This window comes from Monopterus albus, unplaced genomic scaffold (assembly GCF_001952655.1).
Source record: "Monopterus albus unplaced genomic scaffold, M_albus_1.0 scaffold127.1, whole genome shotgun sequence".
Classification (NCBI taxonomy): Eukaryota; Metazoa; Chordata; class Actinopteri; order Synbranchiformes; family Synbranchidae; genus Monopterus; species Monopterus albus.
This window is the reverse complement of record NW_018128007.1, coordinates 3332060-3351546: the sequence shown is the minus strand read 5'-3', so window position 1 is coordinate 3351546 and position 19487 is coordinate 3332060. Positions and strand designations below refer to the sequence as shown.

The 19487-nt window shown below is 41.3% G+C and overlaps 4 protein-coding genes across 5 annotated transcripts in view; 1 reads left to right on the top strand and 3 right to left on the bottom strand.

The window, feature by feature from the left end:
* Positions 1-1933: 1933 nt before the first annotated feature.
* On the bottom strand, positions 1934-5284 carry fam8a1b (family with sequence similarity 8 member A1b). Of its 2 annotated transcripts, none has more exons than XM_020612842.1 (5): positions 4109-5284; positions 3650-3770; positions 3407-3530; positions 3145-3284; positions 1934-3026 (listed from the first exon to the last, which is right to left on the bottom strand). In XM_020612842.1, exons 1-5 carry the CDS (start codon positions 4578-4580, stop codon positions 2882-2884), a joined length of 1002 nt encoding a protein of 333 aa, XP_020468498.1. In that variant the 5' UTR covers positions 4581-5284; the 3' UTR covers positions 1934-2881. The 2 variants fall into 2 exon arrangements, with proteins under 2 accessions (XP_020468498.1, XP_020468499.1); XM_020612843.1 differs by having other exon boundaries at positions 3422-3530.
* A 96-nt stretch (positions 5285-5380) lies between these two features.
* LOC109967356 (myelin P2 protein-like) lies at positions 5381-6343 on the bottom strand. The gene is made up of 4 exons (XM_020612863.1): positions 6182-6343; positions 5807-5979; positions 5633-5734; positions 5381-5522 (listed from the first exon to the last, which is right to left on the bottom strand). Exons 1-4 carry the CDS (start codon positions 6252-6254, stop codon positions 5472-5474), a joined length of 399 nt encoding a protein of 132 aa, XP_020468519.1. The 5' UTR covers positions 6255-6343; the 3' UTR covers positions 5381-5471.
* Positions 6344-8479: 2136 nt separating this feature from the next.
* LOC109967357 (myelin P2 protein-like) lies at positions 8480-9374 on the bottom strand. Its single transcript, XM_020612864.1, has 4 exons — positions 9268-9374; positions 8920-9092; positions 8746-8847; positions 8480-8635 (listed from the first exon to the last, which is right to left on the bottom strand). The coding sequence occupies exons 1-4, from the start codon at positions 9338-9340 to the stop codon at positions 8585-8587; spliced, it is 399 nt and encodes a 132-aa protein (XP_020468520.1). The 5' UTR covers positions 9341-9374; the 3' UTR covers positions 8480-8584.
* An 8954-nt stretch (positions 9375-18328) lies between these two features.
* LOC109967334 (hairy/enhancer-of-split related with YRPW motif protein 1-like) overlaps positions 18329-19487 on the top strand; it is a 2781-nt gene continuing 1622 nt past the window's right edge. Inside the window, 6 exon segments of the mRNA XM_020612838.1 lie at positions 18329-18581; positions 18766-18838; positions 18927-19010; positions 19100-19181; positions 19275-19483; positions 19485-19487. The exon segment at positions 19485-19487 is cut by the window's right edge and continues 1622 nt beyond it. Of these exon segments, the coding sequence (XP_020468494.1) occupies positions 18499-18581; positions 18766-18838; positions 18927-19010; positions 19100-19181; positions 19275-19483; positions 19485-19487 (534 nt within the window). The 5' untranslated portion in view covers positions 18329-18498.

Sequence of the window (19487 nt, the reverse complement as noted above, 5' to 3'; positions counted from 1 at the left end):
AGTGGGCTTAACACAATCACCGCATCAGCTCATGCCAACAATTGGAGCTTCCACAGTCCCCTGCAAGTTATGTGACAAGCCAGAAATCTCCAAGAACTGGAGAACTGTCTTGGAAAAAAGTTCAGTCGGGTTGTTACTAAATTTAGTAAAGACTCACTCGTCCCATGACAAATGAAGTGATCAGGTTTCTGTGATGATTACACACAAACAGAGATTTTAGCTTACAATTTTTTAACCAGGTAACAGTGCAGCGGGCTTATTTCTCTTATTGCATCAACACAGGAGAGGAAATCTCCACATGACCAACAAATATACACTAGGTGGAGCCAAACTCCTGTAGCTAAGAAGCCTTTGCTCACTGTGTAGCTTACTGTCATCTGCCATTTTAGCTTCTCACAACAGAGCACACACCCGCATTTAAGTATTACAATGACTGTAACAACGGTAATTTAATATGACATTTAACTGGTAGGATAGACTATTTGAATTGTAATATATTCTCATTACACAGTGAATAATTTAGCTTCAGAAAATTTTCAAACTTCACCATTTGCACACTTTGTGTTATAGTTATCTACACTCAGTAACCCACAAAGATAATGTATAAATGTAAATAATAATTTAAAAAAAGATTCAAGAAATGTTTGCAAATTAGTCAAAAAAAAAATCTCTCCTTTATTCAGACCATTAACTGGGCACTTTGTAGAAGCCCCTTTGGCAGTAGTTAGAACTCTGAGTCTTCTTGGTTAACTCTCTACATGCTTTGCACACCCAGATTTCAGCACTTCATCCCAATCTTACTGAGAGATCCTCGATGGAACGCATCAGTGAACTGTCATCTTCGAGTCTCTACACAAATGTCTGGTGTTCAAAAAACATAGTGCTTTGAGTTCTAAAATCCATTTCCTCTGTCTTTTATATGCTGTTTGACAAACTTCACGCAGGCTGTCATATGCCTTTTTCACTAGTGGTTTCCATCTACTGTGAAGGGCTGCTGGACTCCATCAGGTTCTTGGTCTGTTGCCTAACCAAGGCCCTTCTTGCACAGTCACTCCGTTTGATGGACAAGGGTCCTGGTGATTCCAAACTAATTCGATTTCACAGTTACTGAAGCCATTGTGCTCCTAGGAACATACAAAGTCTCTGAAATGGTTTTAAACCTTAAGGTCTACAGAGGGATCCTTGGACATGTCTGGGTTTTTGTCCTGACATGCAGTTTGAATTATGGAATGTTATATACACAATTGCGTGTCTTTCTAAATTATTAGCTAAATCAAATGTCTAATCAGTTCAACTTGCCACAGGTAAACTCCAAATTCTAGACATACAGTATCTGTAGGATGATTAAATCAAACAGGATGTGTGCCTCAGCACAATATGAAGTGCAAATTGTATCAATACCCAAAACTCCAAATTCTAGACATACAGTATCTGTAGGATGATTAAATCAAACAGGATGTGTGCCTCAGCACAATATGAAGTGCAAATTGTATCAATACCCAAGAGATTTCAGTTTTTGATTTTCAATAAATTTGAAAAAAAAAAAATTCTCCAAAAACGTTTTAAGTGTAGATTGATGGGCAAAAATATTTTTTCTATTTAAAATGAAATCTACAACACTTCAAAATGTGTAGGGGTCAGAAAACTTCCTAAAACCAGACTTAAGATATATTCATTACACAGCAAACATTACATTATCTTAGAAACTCACCCTATGACTTGTTACAATCTGTCTCATCTATGATCTCTCAGAACTGGAGCAGCAAATGTTTCAGACCACAATACAATAAATACTTCATAGCCACAGAGTTTTATAAAACACATTAGTTGATCAATTTGGACAAAATCTTAAACCTGCTGCCTACATGGTAACAACTTGGTGGACAATGAGCTTCACTTAAAGGAAAATGTACAAACAGGTGATAAATTTAAAAAATAAAAATAAAAAAGTCTCTTCAGTGGTTTAGGCCACTACAAACTTCCAGAATGTCAACACACCTTTGCATAGATTCTACAAGAACACTGCTAGAAACCTCAAAAATATATTTACTTGGAATGTGATTCTTTTTCCTAATTAAGTAATGACTTACTAAGGAAAATTATTTCTTGTTACAGCATAAACTAATGTGTATGCATTATAATATTAATTATAATGGCATGTTGGGTTAACACAGTTTAAGTTAACAAAACATAACACTTGAATGATCAAATAGTAGACATGTCAAACATGTAGGAAAGCAGGATGATTTCATTTAATCTTAAATGCAAAAACCAGTTAATCACATAAAAAGCATAACGCATAAACATTTCAGTCACACACATGCTGTCAGAGTAAAGAAAGAACACTTATGTTCAGGGTTACATTCCCCTTCAATACATTTAAATGTGCCTTTAAGCCAAAACACTTCAGCAGCTAAAAACCTGACCACAATGCACCACTCTTACAGTGAGAGGTCAACATCTCAAAACGTTGAGTATGCAACTCTTAGGACAAATTTTTAATACAAATAGATACTGAAGGTATTATCTTATGTATGCAGGATTAACAATCTTCACCCTTAATCAGGACGTTTGCTCAAAAAGAGGCAAATCTTGCGGTAATGCAAAGGTGCGCTTGTCTTAAATAAACACAAATTTGGCACAAGAACAGATTCTGAAAGCAGCACGTTGACACACGTGCAGAAACAACAGTGAGTGCCAGAAACAAACCATATGCAAGTTACAAGGAAGTGAAGTAGTTCATACTGATGTTCAAACTCTCTGCCTGTCTTTATGCTCCTGCGTGTTCAGAAAGGGCAGTCTAAGTTCTGCAGACATAAAAAAAACATCACACAGTGTCTGCACAGCATTACTTTAGGATTCTCTTCTGGGCTCTTCATTGTCATCTAGCTCTGGAGCGCTTGACAACAATTGTACCAGCAACCATATCATACACAGTCCTATTGTGCTGAAAGAACAGAAGGGTGATGAAGGCAGGGAAAAAGAAGGCAATTGAAAAATTCTTGTTCAAAGCTCGGACAGTCGATCTGCAGAGGGACACAGAGACGGCGGTTACAATAAGAGATGTAGTAAAGCTGTAATTAGTTGTATTTGCTATGAAAACTACTAAAGTTGGAAGGACAGCCATTAAAACAAACTACTCACGCAGACAGAGAGACATTTGTTGCTGGCACTACAAGCACCCTGTTAGGCTGAACCAGAACGGAGGAGTCACAGGTAACAACTCTGAGTCCAATGAGAAACTTCCCCGGAGTGGCCCCTCCTGCTCCCCAAATGCAGACAATCTAAACAGAGAAAGGCATAGGAGCTTTACTGCGACGCTGCTTTACATCAGCTTACACAGAAACAGCTGAGACCACTGTTCTGTCTCACTTTATCTGTTTTAGAATGTGGTACGAGTGCTCACCTCATAAAAACATACCAATATCCGATACACAAGGGCAACAAGCATCATTTTCTGTAGCTCCTCCATGGATGTGTCTTCATCAATTTCTTCCACAATGAAATGCATGGCAAACTTGGAAACATTCCTAAAAACAAAAGGAAAATATGTCCATGATACAAATTCAAATGAGAATCTTTTGGGGGTTTTTTTTTAAAGGATGAAAAACAAACCAGTTTATCACCACTTCTAAGTAAATAAACTCACTTGATTCCACTGAGGTGCATAATACTGATGATTATAGTTGCTTTGATGAAAAATAATATGAGGAAATCCACCATCTCAGCCAGTAGTCTTTGAAGAGGTGAAGGAATGCTGTACTCTCGACCTGATGGAAAGTAGTAAAACAAAGCTGGGGGTCTGGCAAGTACAGTACAACACAAGGACTAAAGTATGTGCACACTACATCCTCATGTCACACTGCTGAACATGTCAGTAGTATGAACAGTATGGATACGTAGTAATAAAAAGCTGAAAGCACACCATTATCAATCATATGGTTTCCTTAACCGTGTAAAGTGGTCTAGCCCAAAACAAAGAGAGACAACCGTAAGATACATAGCTGTCTATACGTGTTTGGACAAGTATAGTAACCGCTGTAGCCTACGGAAAGATGCACTTTGACGACCTGGAGTCTCCACGTATAGTACACAGCTTTTCCGATACCTGGTCTCTGTGCATTCCCATTCTCCTGCGGCGGCTGCGGCTGAGCTGGCACTGCAGCCCCGCTGCTTTCAGAGGTGACGGAAGGTGGATAAGGCGACAGCGGAAGACCAAACGGACTGTTATACCAATTCTGAGAGTTGAAATCAAGCAACGCCATCGACGTCCCGCTGGTTGACTGTAAATAAGGGTAGGACATGGCTGGAGCTGCCAACCAGCTCTGCCAGTTCACATATCCCGAATAGTACTGCCACATCCATGCCTGAAGCTTCTCGCAGTACTCCGTAGTGGCGCGGCTTTCCCCAACGTCTTTCTCGTCTTCGACACTGTTCTGGATGTCTTTTCTTCGTGTAACCTCGTCCTCTATTGGTTTAACTTTGTGGGGAGAAGGTTTATTTTCCTTATCGACTTCCATGTTTGTGTTTTCTTCGTCAGCCATATTTGACGATGGTAGTCGCGTCACATATGTCGTCATTCCGGATCATTTTATCTGGATCAAGACAAGGTAACTATGCAGTGGACATTATGAACGAAGCCGCAACGTTGAATATACAGACTTTCTTGATGTCTGGTGAACGGACTTCTCATGCTAAAGACTAAGTCGCACAAAACTAAATTTAACGACCAAATATAACCTCCCTTTTCTCGGGATACGGTGGCACCGTCCACTCATTGAGATTACAAGAGTCAACCGCAAGGGGCAGTATTGAGTCAGATCATTGTGTAGTAACTTTAGCCATGTTACTTTGGGATAAGGCCACTGGCTAAAATTTAAATTGGTAGTAAGTGGTAAGAACAGTGTAGCTTTTTTTTTTTTACTGCTGCAAACACCTGATGGTTGCAGTTTCAAGTTACTGGCCGGAAACTGACATATAGGCCAGTGGAGATTTACTCTGCACTTTCACTTCGGGGGAAGCAACACTACTGCAGCATAAACAGAGCTGTGTATAGGAATCCTGTATTCAACCAAGAACATTGGCATCAAACTAGTTATAGGCCTACTTAAAGATCTCACTAGACAAACATGGCACCTAGTCAAATATGAAAAGTAAAAAAAAAAACCTGCTGCAGTTTCTAATATTGCAGACTGGCCATAGTACTCAAATGACACCAGCCTTCATATTCAAGAAGGAAAACCCCCCAGACCAAGTACGTTATACAGTGTGCCCACACTGCAGCTCAATAGTTCTTGATGTGGCTTTAGTTTAACTGCACAAATACTTAAGTTAATGGTCCAAACATAATATTTACATTTGTGAAAACCGACTCAAGTAACACAGTTCAGACTTTATTGGCATGTTTGCAACAGGTTAGTGCATTTTGTAGTCTGAACAGCTGCAGGCTCCGCTTGATCTTCACCAGATGATTACACCTTCTCATATGTCCTCATTGCAACAATGTCATCCATGATGCATTTCTGTTGAGAAATGGTCAAAGTGTTAGAAACCTTGTCGCTAAGGACAATTAAAAGCAGCATCCACAAACAAAAGTAGCCTGGCACATTCGCCTGTTTCAGGCCATACTCACAGCTATTAGTTTTCCCTCTTGAATCTCTCGTTCCAGCATCGTTGTCTTGCCATCCCAGCTCTGTTTCTGCACCAGTTTGCCATTCTCAAAAGTGACGATTGTCTGAAAATCATGTGGAGTTAATGACCAAGTCTATGAAAATTAGGGTCAAGCCTTTGACAAAGGATGGCCTACCTTGGTTTGTCGGCCATCAGCAGTGGTCTCATCAAATTCATCATTCAGCTTGAACTTGATTTCTGTTGTCTTGAACATGCTCTCAGATCTCAGTGAGATAACCCCATCATCCATACTAATCACCAACTTGGGCTTTACAATGTTACCCATCTGCCGGGTGGCCAAACCCACACCTTGGGCACAACAAAGCTTGATTAGGATGCTGGTTCTAGGTGTGTTCTTGTTAGGCTATATGATATTACATTTGTGTCATTAATGAAGATGAACGTCTTTACCAAAACTACACAAACTGGCAAGAGCTCCCACCCTTGCAATGGACTACTTTCAAAACAGTCAGTGTAAAATCAGTTCACAATCATTTAACCAATAACTCACCAAGTGCCTTCATGTAGTCATCAAAGTTCTCACTGGCAATCAAAGTCCAGGTTCCAACAAACTGCTCAACCATGATGGTGACGTTGAAGAGACGTATGCTACACAGACACAATACAGGTAAAGCCCCCTAACCTGATGGTGAAGTGCAAAGAGACTGACTAGCAGGGAAACTTCATATTTAAAGGCAGGTCTGCACACACTTGAGTCAGCGCTACCAATCAAGAGCAGGCGCTAATGTTGTCATGGAAACAAATGAATTAGAGGGCGTGCCTTTTAATTAGATTCTGATGATGGGTTTGATAGGAGTAAAAGTGAGCCCAGTGCAGGTGTGCTGACTTCAGTCTTAATTGAGGGGATGAAAAGTGCTATAGTAATTGGACCTGATAGGATTTAGTGGCGAGTTGTATGCCACTCCTGCATACATGGTAATAGGATAGACTACATACTGTAGTTTGATAACTTATGACATTTAACAACAACAGTACCTATAAGAATCAAATATGCATTAAAAACCTTTATGGAACTCACCAAAAATTATATAGTGCTGAACATATAGCCTACTATTTTATTTGTGGGTTGTCTACTCGAGAACTGCAATGATTAGTCAATTAAAGAACTAGATTGACAGGTTACATTATGATGTTTGCTTAATGCCAAAATGCATGTATCTAAAATAAGCTCCTAATGGGTTGTGGAAACAGTGTAGTTTTATTTGGGGGTGCTTACATGTCTGACTGGACTTACACCTGAATGAAAGCATATGTCCGCAGGTAAAACTGGGGTCACGTGTTGATGAACAATGCCACTAAACCTCTGCAGCCAGTCATCTGACACTTTAAGAATCAGACAGAAACTGATGCTTCATAAAGAAAAATTAAAAGGGCACAAAACATTTAAATTGTTCATATTTCTAAATCACTTTTCACCTCATCTCGTGGATGGTGTATCATCTCCTGTAAAGTGCTTTGGCCAGTGCAACACACTGTGGAAAAAATGTGCTATATAAATACAGTCCATTTACCATTTAGAGATCCAACAAGACTTTTTACAGTGCCTTTAATGTACCATAGTTGATATGCCCATAATTTTTACTTTGAGTTAAGCTCCATAGATGTTTTCATTGTTTCTTAGAAAACCACCTGGCTTGTCTGGGAACCCTAGGTGTTTAAATTGGTGCAGCCCAGACTTCCTTCCTGTTTTTCATGCCATTTCTGTGGATCAGATTTTAACACTGAACATGCACCTTCAGAACAGATTTTAAAAGATATGCAATATATACAGTAATGCTAAATTAAAGCAATTGATTTGAAAAACCTGTTGCAATTTTAGAAGTATGAAAATCATTTGAGGTTTGCATCTCCTGGGACCTTACACTGCAAAGTCAAACTAGAACATTTAACCATTCACCAGCACAAGATTAAAAGGGGATCACCCATTTCAAACATGGTCTGCATCATAACCTCTAGAGTCCCTGCGTCCTCATATGAGGACCGCACAGCTTGGGTTTCCAAAGCTCAGGACTCTAGAGGTTAAAGCCTGAAACCACACACACACCACACTTAATTCCTAGAGGACCAAAAAAAAAAAAAAAAAAAAAAACCCCACATGCACATTACCATTTACAAGCTTTGCAAGACCTATCCATTAAGCAGTTAATGGATTTAGAGGCTATAAAATCATAAATGCATATTAGACATGGATGTTCTGTACAATGATGACCCTCAAAGTAGATTGGCTTTTTGAAGTGCTGTTGCCTGAACACAAGCCAGGTCATGAGCATTTGTTCTGGAAACTGATGAGGCCTCAACTTGCTACCCAACAAGACCAAAACTAAAAAGTAGTGTATATGTGCTAAAGGCCAGATTGAAGAGTCTTAGTACTAATGAGGTTACTGCTGACGCCAAGCAGTGATATGGCCTTTCCAGCTACATTCCTTACCGCTTTTACACTGGAGGCATACTTCCAGTCAACTGAAGCAAAGGCCTGGGTGCACCCATGTCCACTTGCTTGTACTGGCAGTATTAAAAGATGTTAACCAGCATTTATGGCAACCTCCTTGCCATAAGACCACAGGTTTTGATATTGGCCATAGTTAAATCCAATAGTAAACACCTCACTAGATACATTGAGACTTGCACAAAAGACCCCAGAAAAGTAATGATCAAATCCGAGGTAACTGGTTGCTTGAATGGTTCTTGTCAGTAGCAAAGGCTAAGAAACTGCTCCTTATGAGCAACAAGAAAAGTCATTTGAAAGGCAAAGCATTACAATTTAAACCCACAATCCGTTACATTAACATTACAGGCTGAGGTAACAGTTCAGACTTTATTAGCATGTTTGCAACAAGTTAGTGCATTTTGTAGTCTGAACAGCTGCAGGCTCCGCTTGATCTTCACCAGATGATTACACCTTCTCATATGTCCTCATTGCAACAATGTCATCCATGATGCATTTCTGTTGAGAAATGGTCAAAGTGTTAGAAACCTTGTCGCTAAGGACAATTAAAAGCAGCATCCACAAACAAAAGTAGCCTGGCACATTCGCCTGTTTCAGGCCATACTCACAGCTATTAGTTTTCCCTCTTGAATCTCTCGTTCCAGCATCGTTGTCTTGCCATCCCAGCTCTGTTTCTGCACCAGTTTGCCATTCTCAAAAGTGACGATTGTCTGAAAATCATGTTGGGTTAATGACCAAGTCTATGAAAATTAGGGTCAAGTCTTTGACAAAGGACGGCCTACCTTGGTTTGTCTGCCATCAGCAGTGGTCTCATCAAATTCATCATTCAGCTTGAACTTGATTTCTGTTGTCTTGAACATGCTCTCAGATCTCAGTGAGATAACCCCATCATCCACACTGATCACCAACTTGGGCTTCACAATGTTACCCATCTGCCGGGTGGCCAAACCCACACCTTGGGCACAACAGGTATCATTAGGATACTTGATGGGTTTGATTGTAGTATTACACTTGATGCCATTAATGAAATGATCTACTTCCTTGGTTAAAACCCACTGTACAGGCTTGCAAGAACTTCCACACAATATACTACACTTTCAAAACATATCTTTAATTTATCAATAACTCACCAAGTGCCTTCATGTACTCATCCATGTTCTCACTGGTAGTCAGAGTCCAGGTTCCAACAAACTGTTCAACCATGATGGTGAAGGTGAAGGTGAAAATAAGTCCGCTACAGGAGCACAAGACAACTCAAAATCCACTGGTTCAATGTTAAAGTGCGGAGAGACTGATATGTAGCAAAACTTCATATTTAAAGCCTGGTCCGCACTGCTTGATTCAGGGCCACCAATCAAAGAGCAGGCTCTGATGTTGTCATGGCAACAAGCTGATTAGGGGGCGTGTCTTTGGATCTGCGACGATGTGTTTGAGCGAAGAGTGATCTCAGCGCAGGTGTGTCGACTTCAGTATTAATTGGTGAAGTGAAAGGTGCTGCAGTAATTTGACCTGAGAGGATTTAGTGCACCTTGCAGGTAGCCCCTGCAGAAAGAAAGATTCAGACAAATTTCTCTTTTTCCTTTAATGAACAACATTAATACACACTGCCAGCAGTCAGGCGCATGGTGCCTTACTGTGTAATTGAATTCGCATTTATATAAAAAGGCTAAATAAATAAGTTATAAGGTACTTAAATTACTGTTTTTCGGTTGTATACCTCTGCCAACCAGTCAAATTCATAGGAACAGGACAGACTGACCTTCATCTTTGACCTTTGACCACCAAAATCTAATCAGTTCACCCTTGAATCCAAGCGGACATTTGAGCCAAATGTGAAGAAATTTCCTCCATTATAAATCGCTCCTGCATGGGTGAATACTGGCTTTAACCAGTAGATGGAGCCTATGAAACACAGATAAAATCGTTTTTAGAGGTTCTGTTAATAAGTGCTATAGATACATTTAGAACACTTTGCAAAATGTGTGAGCTGAAATGGATTTTGAGTCACAGGTAACATTTCTTTGCTATTTCTTACAAACAAAATCTGTTTATTATTTTAACTTCTAAAACATTTCCAGTAAATTTACAAATGGGTATCACAGACAACCCATTTGAAAGGTGGATGTACATCTTTATCATTGCAATTCTGTGCCTGATGTATTATACAAAATTAACCAACAATATGAAACCAGAGAAACTGCATAGAAGGGGTCTTAAAGAGGCTGTCACATGGCTGCAAAATTGATTTCTGGTTCAGAGACATTAAGTATTCATTAAATTGAATGACAGCAAGCAATGATGTAGAGGCTGGGCTGTGCTATATCATGGAATGTAGTTTACCAATCCAGTAAGCCGATTACTTGTTGTTCTGTCACCCGATGTTTCTCTTCATATGCACAGGTGCCATCTAGCAGGCGCAAAGCCCATTTGATGCACTGAACTCTCGCTGGTAATCACAGAGAAGTCCTTTCTTCCTGGTTTTCATCAACAATTCAGTCTCTATTGATGGGAGAACAGTGGCCATGGACAAAAGCTGTATATACTGTACAAACACAGCTCTGAGCGGCAGCACACTGATTCATTCTTCAGTGTGTGTGAGAACCGAGGGGGACCCCTTTCAGCTCCTTTGTGTTGGTGTCTGTCAACAGTGTAGTTGGAGGCAGAGCCCATTGTGACGGCCAGTGTTTCTTATTGACACAAGGCCTCGCTCAGCTTGTTCCCAGGGTCCAACCTGAGGACTCATGAATAATGGAGAGAGGATACTCAGGTCCAAGGGGGTGCTCGCATGTTTGATTGGGCTTGATATAAACCTGAACTTCAGCTTAATATGTCAACAGGTAAAACTGTGGTCTCAGCTAATCATGTTGATGGTGAACTTGGCTGCAGATCTCTGCAACCAATCATTTGACTGTCTTAGAATGAGGCAGAAATGGATGCTTCACACAAAAAAAATCAATCTAAAAGACATAAAATATTTAAATTGCATCTATTTATAGCACTTGGAAGTCATTTTTACTTTTGAGGCCTCTTATTCTAAGCTTAAACTGTGTTTCTATTCTGGATAAATCTTAGCCTGAGGTAGGGGATAAATCTCCTCCATGCAGAGATCTAATAAAGCTTTGTAGCTGTGCCTTTCATCTTCTGTAGTTGAGACATACATGTACCCATAATCTTTGTACTTTTTGAACCAAACCCCACACATGATTTAGTAATTTTTTTGAGAAAACCTCTTGCTGGCTTTTGTTTAAATTGGCTCAGTATTTCTATTTTGAAACATTTTATTTAATTGATATGTTTTTCATGCCATCTCTCATTAGATCAGATTTTAACACTATAAGGGCTCATTCAAAATGCCACTTATAATAAATCAATGCAGTAAGAAAAGCAATGAATTTCAAAAGCCTTAAACTAAAAAGTGAAACTGGTATGTTAAAGTTTGATGAATAACAGGGACCAGTCAGAAGTGGGTGTGTGTCAAGCGTTTGGCACCAACAGGGGGCATCACTTCAGGGCTGGCTCCCCTGCAGATCCCAGCCATCTGCTGAACAGCTCACACGACCTGAGCGATATGCCCTCTCCTCCTTGCCTTTTAACACAACTTCTGGATGATGTTGAACCAGAGGCCAGAGTGGGCGGTGACCATTCTGCATCAGCAAGATGAGGTGTGTGTGAGTGTGTGTGTGTGTGTGTGGTGGAGGTCAGAAAGGTGGCTCTTGCTTGTGTGCTTTGAGCACTTTCATGCTTCCTGCTTTGATCCCGTTTCTCATCCCTTCATCCCACACGCTCCCAGCGCCTCAGGCTGCTGGTTTGCGGCACACAGAAGGGAGCGGGAGAGGGGTTGGGACAGTGACTGCCTCTCACAGAGACACTGCTTGTTCAGTCAATACAGGGAGAGATGCAAGGAGCACAGCCACTGGGTGCATAGTGCGGTGGGTGGAGGGTTCACCAGGAGTTAATGTGATGGATACTGTACAATTCTATGTCCCTGTTTTATGCTCTCTTAGATCTCTCAACAATGGGCTGAAATACTTATGTGAAAAACAACTGCCGCAGTTCTTAGAAAATGGCCTCTGGACCCCTTACAACATGGGAAAACGTGCCCCCCAGTTAGTAGGTATATAAAGACTGCAAGTGTTCTGAGATTCCCTGATAAATCACTTGGCCTGAGCCCTCTCATGTCTCTCATAGAACAATTATTTTCTGTGGGTTACTATAAGGTGTCTCTTTCTGCTAAAGCTTTATATGGGCTGTGTTCAAAGTGTGGTAAGAGGTGACTGTTGCTGAACAGCATGACAGTCATTAAGTGAATATGTGTCACAAACTATCCTTTTATCCCTCCTGTGCTCCTCCATAGCCTCGAGATGCTCATTTAACCCCTCTCACACATAAGCACCAGCTGCTGAGCCAAGACAGGGGGGACACATGCAAAGCCACAGAGCAAAACCCCTAATTGAAGATTAATTGGATGGGGGCACTTACCTTTATTTAGACATGTGGTAGGTGTTAGGCTGTGACAAGCAACTCACCCATCTCAGCAGATGACTGCACTTAATATTTAATTACATACTTTGGGGGGGGGGGTTAAATAACCAGCATATTCATCCCTTTCAAGACAATGACAGAGACCACTAGTCATCTGTGACATCTCCTTGGTAAACTGACAAGTGCTCTCTAACCTTTCCTGTCAGGTCAAATACGTAGTCTTCAGTGACCGTGACAGGACTGGATAGCAGTAGATGCATGTTACAAGTATAATGTGCCATTTTGATTTAAAAAAAAAACTGCTGTTGAGACTGGAAGAAAATTAAGTTCAGTGAATTAGTTATAAAGATTTTTGTACAATTAAGCCTATGTTTGCAAAGAAAGACTACTAGAATAAAAAAGAGTATTGCTTCAGTGTCTCAAAGATTTGAATGAACTGAAGATAGGCAAATGACATTAAAGACAGCAGTCTGCATAATCATTAGTAAATTATATCCTTACATAAACAAAGGGTAAATTGAAAGAAAGTAGAATGCAAATTATACAGTGAAAAACCAGACAGCACTGATATGTCAAATCTGTTGACATCCTACTGAGTCTGAAGAGTTTCAGCTAGAATTTGATCTTAGTTGCAAGTCTGTAGCTTTGTTCAATGTCTCACAGTAGGGAGTTTTCCATGAGCCCTGCAGTATAAATGTGAACACTGTGGATCACCACATCCAGAATATTACTTGGATCCAGATCAGACTTTGGTGTGTGGTAGATCATATATAGATGCTATCTTGCTATTTTTGTCCATGCATGGTAGGCATTGCTCATAGAGTTAGAAGCAAAAACACTGAAATTGGTCCTATCTCACAGTGGTGAGGAATCATTTAAAAAGAAATCCTGGGTTCTGGATGATGATCTGAATCAGCACCAACATCTAATGGCTTATCTATGGATCATACCCTACCTCTCCAAAGATTTTATCTAAATCTGTTCATTACCTTATTGAGCGATACAGGGCTTCTGCAGATCACTGGCAATTTGGCTGCGGTGGAGAGTAATGGGGCTGGAAGGGAAGAATCATTTACTAGCCACAACAGGTCAAAGCTTGGGAAAGCAGAACTTTACTGCAGCAGACAGCTGGCACAGAGCATGTACTGGGAAACGAGCTGGCTTTCAAAAAAGAGTTGTTTTTTTTATATAAACATGTGACACACCATACCATGGCTCTTTTTTCGTCTGCTCTGTCATTAAATATTACTTGTCATAGCTGGTCACTGATCAGATCATATTTTAAACTGCAGCAAGCACATAAAAGCTGCCCACAAGCCATAACTGAGGTAATGTAAGTCACTCATGGCTGTTCCTTCATAGATAGACATGCTTTAAAACATTGATTTCCCCCTGTAGTGACCTATTTTGTCTCATGCAACAATGCACACAGACACACATCCTGCAGAAAGAAGCCATTCTAATTTTCTACAGTTTGAACTGACTTATAAATCATACAGTGAGTGCCTGTGAGGTTTGTGTGATATAAACCAGGAAATTTGTTTCAGTTAGAGCCCCAAACCCCCTCTTCACCTTACCTCACAAACACCCTCACACACACACACACACACACACACACACGCACACACCATTGATATGCAAACAATGTTTTTCCTGTGGAAAGACAATGTGTAGTCTTAAAAGTAGCTTGCTCTGTGGTTTTCCTTTCTCTGTGTCGACATCACGTGTTGTCTCCTGTTGCGCTTATTTTGGAACCGGTCTTGTGATCTGCTGTCTCTCTATTGTGGACTTTCATAAGTTAACTGCTAATGGGTAGCATGCTGGTAATGGACAATGTAATTGTTAGAGGCCATTGTGGAGGAGTGTATACCATTGTAAATAATAATAATGAAGTAAATGTTATTTATTCAAGAGTGACTCAGGGAATTCACATTACTCTAGCACATCATTGCCCATATCAAAGTTCAGCATATTTGTTTTCTAAATGCTGTTAATGCCCTGTAATTGACTCGAATTCATGTAATTCGCACTCAGTGCGTGAGATCACAATTAATATTATAAACTAAGGGGCTGTCCTCAGAAAAAAAGAGTAAAAAGCTCCTGCTAAACACGGAAATCACTATATCCTCCCTGGCTTTGCCTATCCTAAAAGCACAAGGAGAAGGAATACCAACAATGGCAGGAAAGAAAAGAATGACAAGGCGGGTATATTACAGTCAAACAGTGAGAACGGGTCTCATGCCTAGTCTGGTCCTTTACCCAATATAGCGCCTGGGTGCTGAGTGGAACCAGAGGGGACAGGCAGGAAGTTGTGGCCCATAGGATAACATTGTTGCATGGAAGCTGCGTGGGAGACATTTCCCTCAGCCAAACAAGCTTTGTAGGACCAGCATGGGTGGCATTTTCTCTATTTTATGTAATATATCACAGCTCTTGCATATATGCAGTAAAGTTCATAACTTTTTACACTTTATTTGAATAAAACATGGACAAGGCATGATCTCGCTCACACACACAAATGTCCTCCACCCTGCTACACACCTACTAACGCAGACTTTACTTTAGCAGTTGTTGAATGACAGGTATAAGATGTCAGGATGGTTTGCACACAGGATGCAGGCACGACTGTGAACGTCGCTGCTGCCGGCAGCCTCAGCGGTTGACACAGTAAATCAGTCCTGATGGGAGGGTAGGAAGAACGGAGGTGGGGGGTGGGGTCCAATGGGACTGAGCTGGCCTCTGTCAGACACACTCAGCCACTCAACCAGCCAGAGAGAGACTGTCGACGGGTGGGAGAACACTGGCCGGGAAGCGCTCACACGGAGATTGAGTTACTACGGAATTAGATCAGGGCTGTGGGAACCAGCACCTCCTAAACATGCTCGCACACTTTTGGTCACACACACAGACATAAACACATGCAGACACACCAGCTCCGGCTGCACTCTTGCACACAAAGAGTCACCAAGGGAAACCTCAGGGAAGATTGAGGAAGGCAGCTGGGCACACGCCAGTTTCAAACAAATGCTTGCTTCTACCTCTTAGCTTCCTGGCACTAGTTTGGGAGTAGTTTCTTCAAATTGGTCCCGGGTCAGGACCACAGTCAACGGTAGTTTGACGAGCTGTTCAAGTTACTGGATGTAAAGATAATATAGAGTAAAATGGCAAATCACAGAGAAATGAGTTCATACCAAGCATGCTCAAATAGAATACGTCATTTTACAGAGTTCATGTCCATTTCATCAAAATACAACCAGAGTGGAGGCTGAGAAAATCTTGTGATCACATAGGTGAAAAGTCAAGGTCTTTGGAAGAAAAATCATAATTATGTTTAATGGCCCACTGGAATGTCAGCACTAATATGAAGGACCTTGACATGCAAGTGTGAAGAGAATGGCTTGTTTCTGCTTCATGGAGACCACACAAACCCACCCGTCTTGTAGGGTTGGTGGCACTGTAGAGTCCTGTTACCACAATAGTATCATACACAATGGTGAAATGATTCCAAATATACTCAAGTATACAGCAGAGTCCTGGAAAGGCCCAGTTGGTTTAAGAGCAAGATGAGGGCTTGTATTGACCTACTGGGATCTGGATCTGAATCCGTCTCACCAGCACCAAACTTTCTGGAGTTAATATAGACAAGAGAAACATTGTCCAAAAAGGGACAATGCAAGCCTTGGGTGTTTTTCAGCACTGGATTAGGCAAATATTAAGGTTTATAAATCAACCAAGTGAAAGAAATGCATGAAATGGATGAAGGCAGAGGCATGATTTTTAGTGAAAGTGTGTGCTGACAGGGAGGAGGGGGAGGGGGGTCTATGTGTGTAAATCAGTGTAAAGGCTCAACCGCACTCACTGCATCCGCAGAATAACTGAAGCTTGCACATTGTATCTGTCAGCACCGAAACCCCTCTGACATTCTGGGAACTTCGCATTGGCCTGCAGTTGCTCCCTGGAATCAAGCTCTCATCCGCACTTGTCAGCCCCAGCGCATCGAGTTAACAACTGACCTGATGGACAGAGCAGAGAAACAGCTGCTACTCGACAAGGTACTGGAATGGAAGACAGCAGGAGGGTCACGCTCCCACTGATGGCCTTACCAGACATGGTAGATTCAGTGCAGGAATTATCCCAGCCTTGGGTGCTGCCATTTCCCACACTTTGCATCCCTGACAGAGAAAAGACTGTCACTTGACTGCTGTTTAGTGTTATGGTATCTTTTGTAGTTCCTATGCCTGCTTATACCTGATGGCAGTGGTGGAAGAAATATGAAGTTTTCCTATTTAAAAACATTACTACTAAAAGGCCTGCACTGAAATGTTAACTTGAGTAAGATAAAAAATATCGGCATAAATGGGCTTAATGAATATAATGCAGAGTGGTTTCCTACTGTTACTTGCAGATTCTCAGTCATCCAGGTCATAGTAAGTTGAAAAAACTAGGTTTTAGGTTTTCGACCTAGTTGATTTTTCTAAGTTTTTTCAGCTTCATACTGTTACATTACTGAGTCATCATTATTGTTGCACATAAGGGCAGCACAGTGGCCCGGTGGTTAGAATAGGATAATCACCTTTATTGGCCAAGTGTGTACACACAAGGAATTTGCTTCCGGTACAGAACTGATGGCAGCCATCTGCGGCGCCAACTCAACCAATGGACATGCTACAGGAGAGAGGGGACACAAAGTCTTATAAAAATAAAATGGAGAGGGGATGGGAGGGGGAAGAGAGGAGAGGAGCTCAGAGCATCATGGGAGGACCCACCAGCCTATGGTTCACAATTTAACTGGAAACACTTAAGTACAAGTGCCTCAAAACTGGATGTATTTAGTTACTTTCCACCATCATATGGTGGTTTCATTAATAATATATACAACTTTTTATTCCAATGGCAATAACTCAGATCTACTTGTTTTAAATTATTATAGCATGATATAATAAAGTGTATACCTTATATTTACATATTTACATTTATGCATATACAGTATAGGCAGACATGTCTGTATCTTGTATCTCTTTTCCCCTAATACATGCTAGAAAAACAAGCAAAAGGGATCAGTTACAAAATAGCATTAAACATTAAAAGCTCTTACCAAAGCATTTTAGTGAGGTCAAAGTTATCTGTGTGCCAGATCTATCGTTGCATAATAGCTTGAGCGTCTAATAACATTTCTGGTTCTCTTTTCATCCCTAGCGGAGTGATGTTCACTGTTTTCATCCACAGTGGATGAATGATTCCCTGGGAAGGTCTGCCTGTTAGGGAGGTAGGAGGAGGGGGGTTTAGGAGGAGAGTCTGGCGACTAATGCCGGACCTCCTGGCTGATCAGTGCTGTTGTGGAACCACACAGCACACACCAGACAATGAACAGCACACTCTGCTAATAGGCAGTGTCCTCCACAACACCAAAGAAAAAGGGGGCCCCTGCTACAATGGGGCCTTTTGCTCAGGAATTGGGGTCTCAGCAGGGCAACTGATCCTTAGGCCAGGAGTCTGTGAACAACCTGTCACAGGAAAAAGGACCAGCTTCATTGCTCTTTACAGGGCATGTCATAAACGTCAGCTTTTAAATATATTCTTTTAAAATGATGCAATGGCTACTGGTGTAAATAATGTCAAGTATCAATGCCTACAGCTTCATTAGAGCTTTCCTCTTTGATATACGGGTTTGTACACTTTTTTAAAGCCGGTCACACACCGTCTCGGCAGGCCCCGCCCATGTCATCTCGGAGACCCCGCCCCCGTGTCCGCGGTGTGAAAATAATCAGAGCAGAAGCAGATTTGACGTTTACCCTGTTGGACAGACGCTCGGCTGTCAGTGGACCCCTGGAGCCTTGTCTAGAAGGAGCCTTTTGATCACCACAGCCTTGGAAAGCAAAATGAAGCGAAGCCACAATTACAGTTCATCGGACAGCGACCTGGACGACAATGTGGAGGTGAAAGATAGCGGCGACGAAAATGGGTATGTCAGCTGTTATGTTTTGGTTGTTGTTGTTTTTAACAAACTTTTCTGTAATATCACGCACGTGTTTTAAACTGCAAGCTCTCAGCTTTATTTCCTGTGTCTTTTTATTTGTAGTCTTGCCATTTGTTGATGCATCATGTTTTGTTTCCATATATTTTAATTTGTATGTTTAAATTTTCAGACAGCTTGACTCGTACGGCTCGATGTCACCTTCCACAACCACTCAAGTTCAAGCCAGAAAAAGGCGCAGAGGGGTGAGGAAACGTATTATCTCTGCTGCCAACTTGCTCACTGCTAGATTCCACTGTTTTTTAACTTCTATATGACTTTTTTTGGGTACAGATTATTGAGAAACGTAGACGAGACCGAATCAATAACAGTCTGTCAGAACTGAGGAGATTAGTGCCAAGTGCCTTTGAGAAACAGGTAATTTGGTTTCTTCCATTGCCTTCTTAAGACACATTTGCTGATTTCTTTAAAAGTGATACCATTCTTCTCTTTCTCTTTCTTCATAGGGATCAGCTAAGCTGGAAAAAGCAGAAATATTGCAAATGACCGTGGACCATTTGAAGATGCTTCATGCTTCTGGTGGCAAAGGTAACTGACAGTTATTTGGCTTTGGATGATAAATAAATACGTCCATGTTGTACTTCTTAAATAACTGTCTGGCTGTGCTTCCTTCCCTGACAGGTTACTTTGAGGCTCATGCTCTTGCTAAGGATTACCGTAGCCTGGGCTTCAGGGAGTGCCTGGCAGAGACCGCTCGCTACCTAAGCATCATTGAGGGTCGTGACAGTACAGACCCTCTCCGGATACGCTTGGTGTCCCACCTCAGTAACTATGCATCTCAGCGAGAGGTGCACACCGGACTGGAATACTTAGCCTGGGGCTCTGCCTACAGGA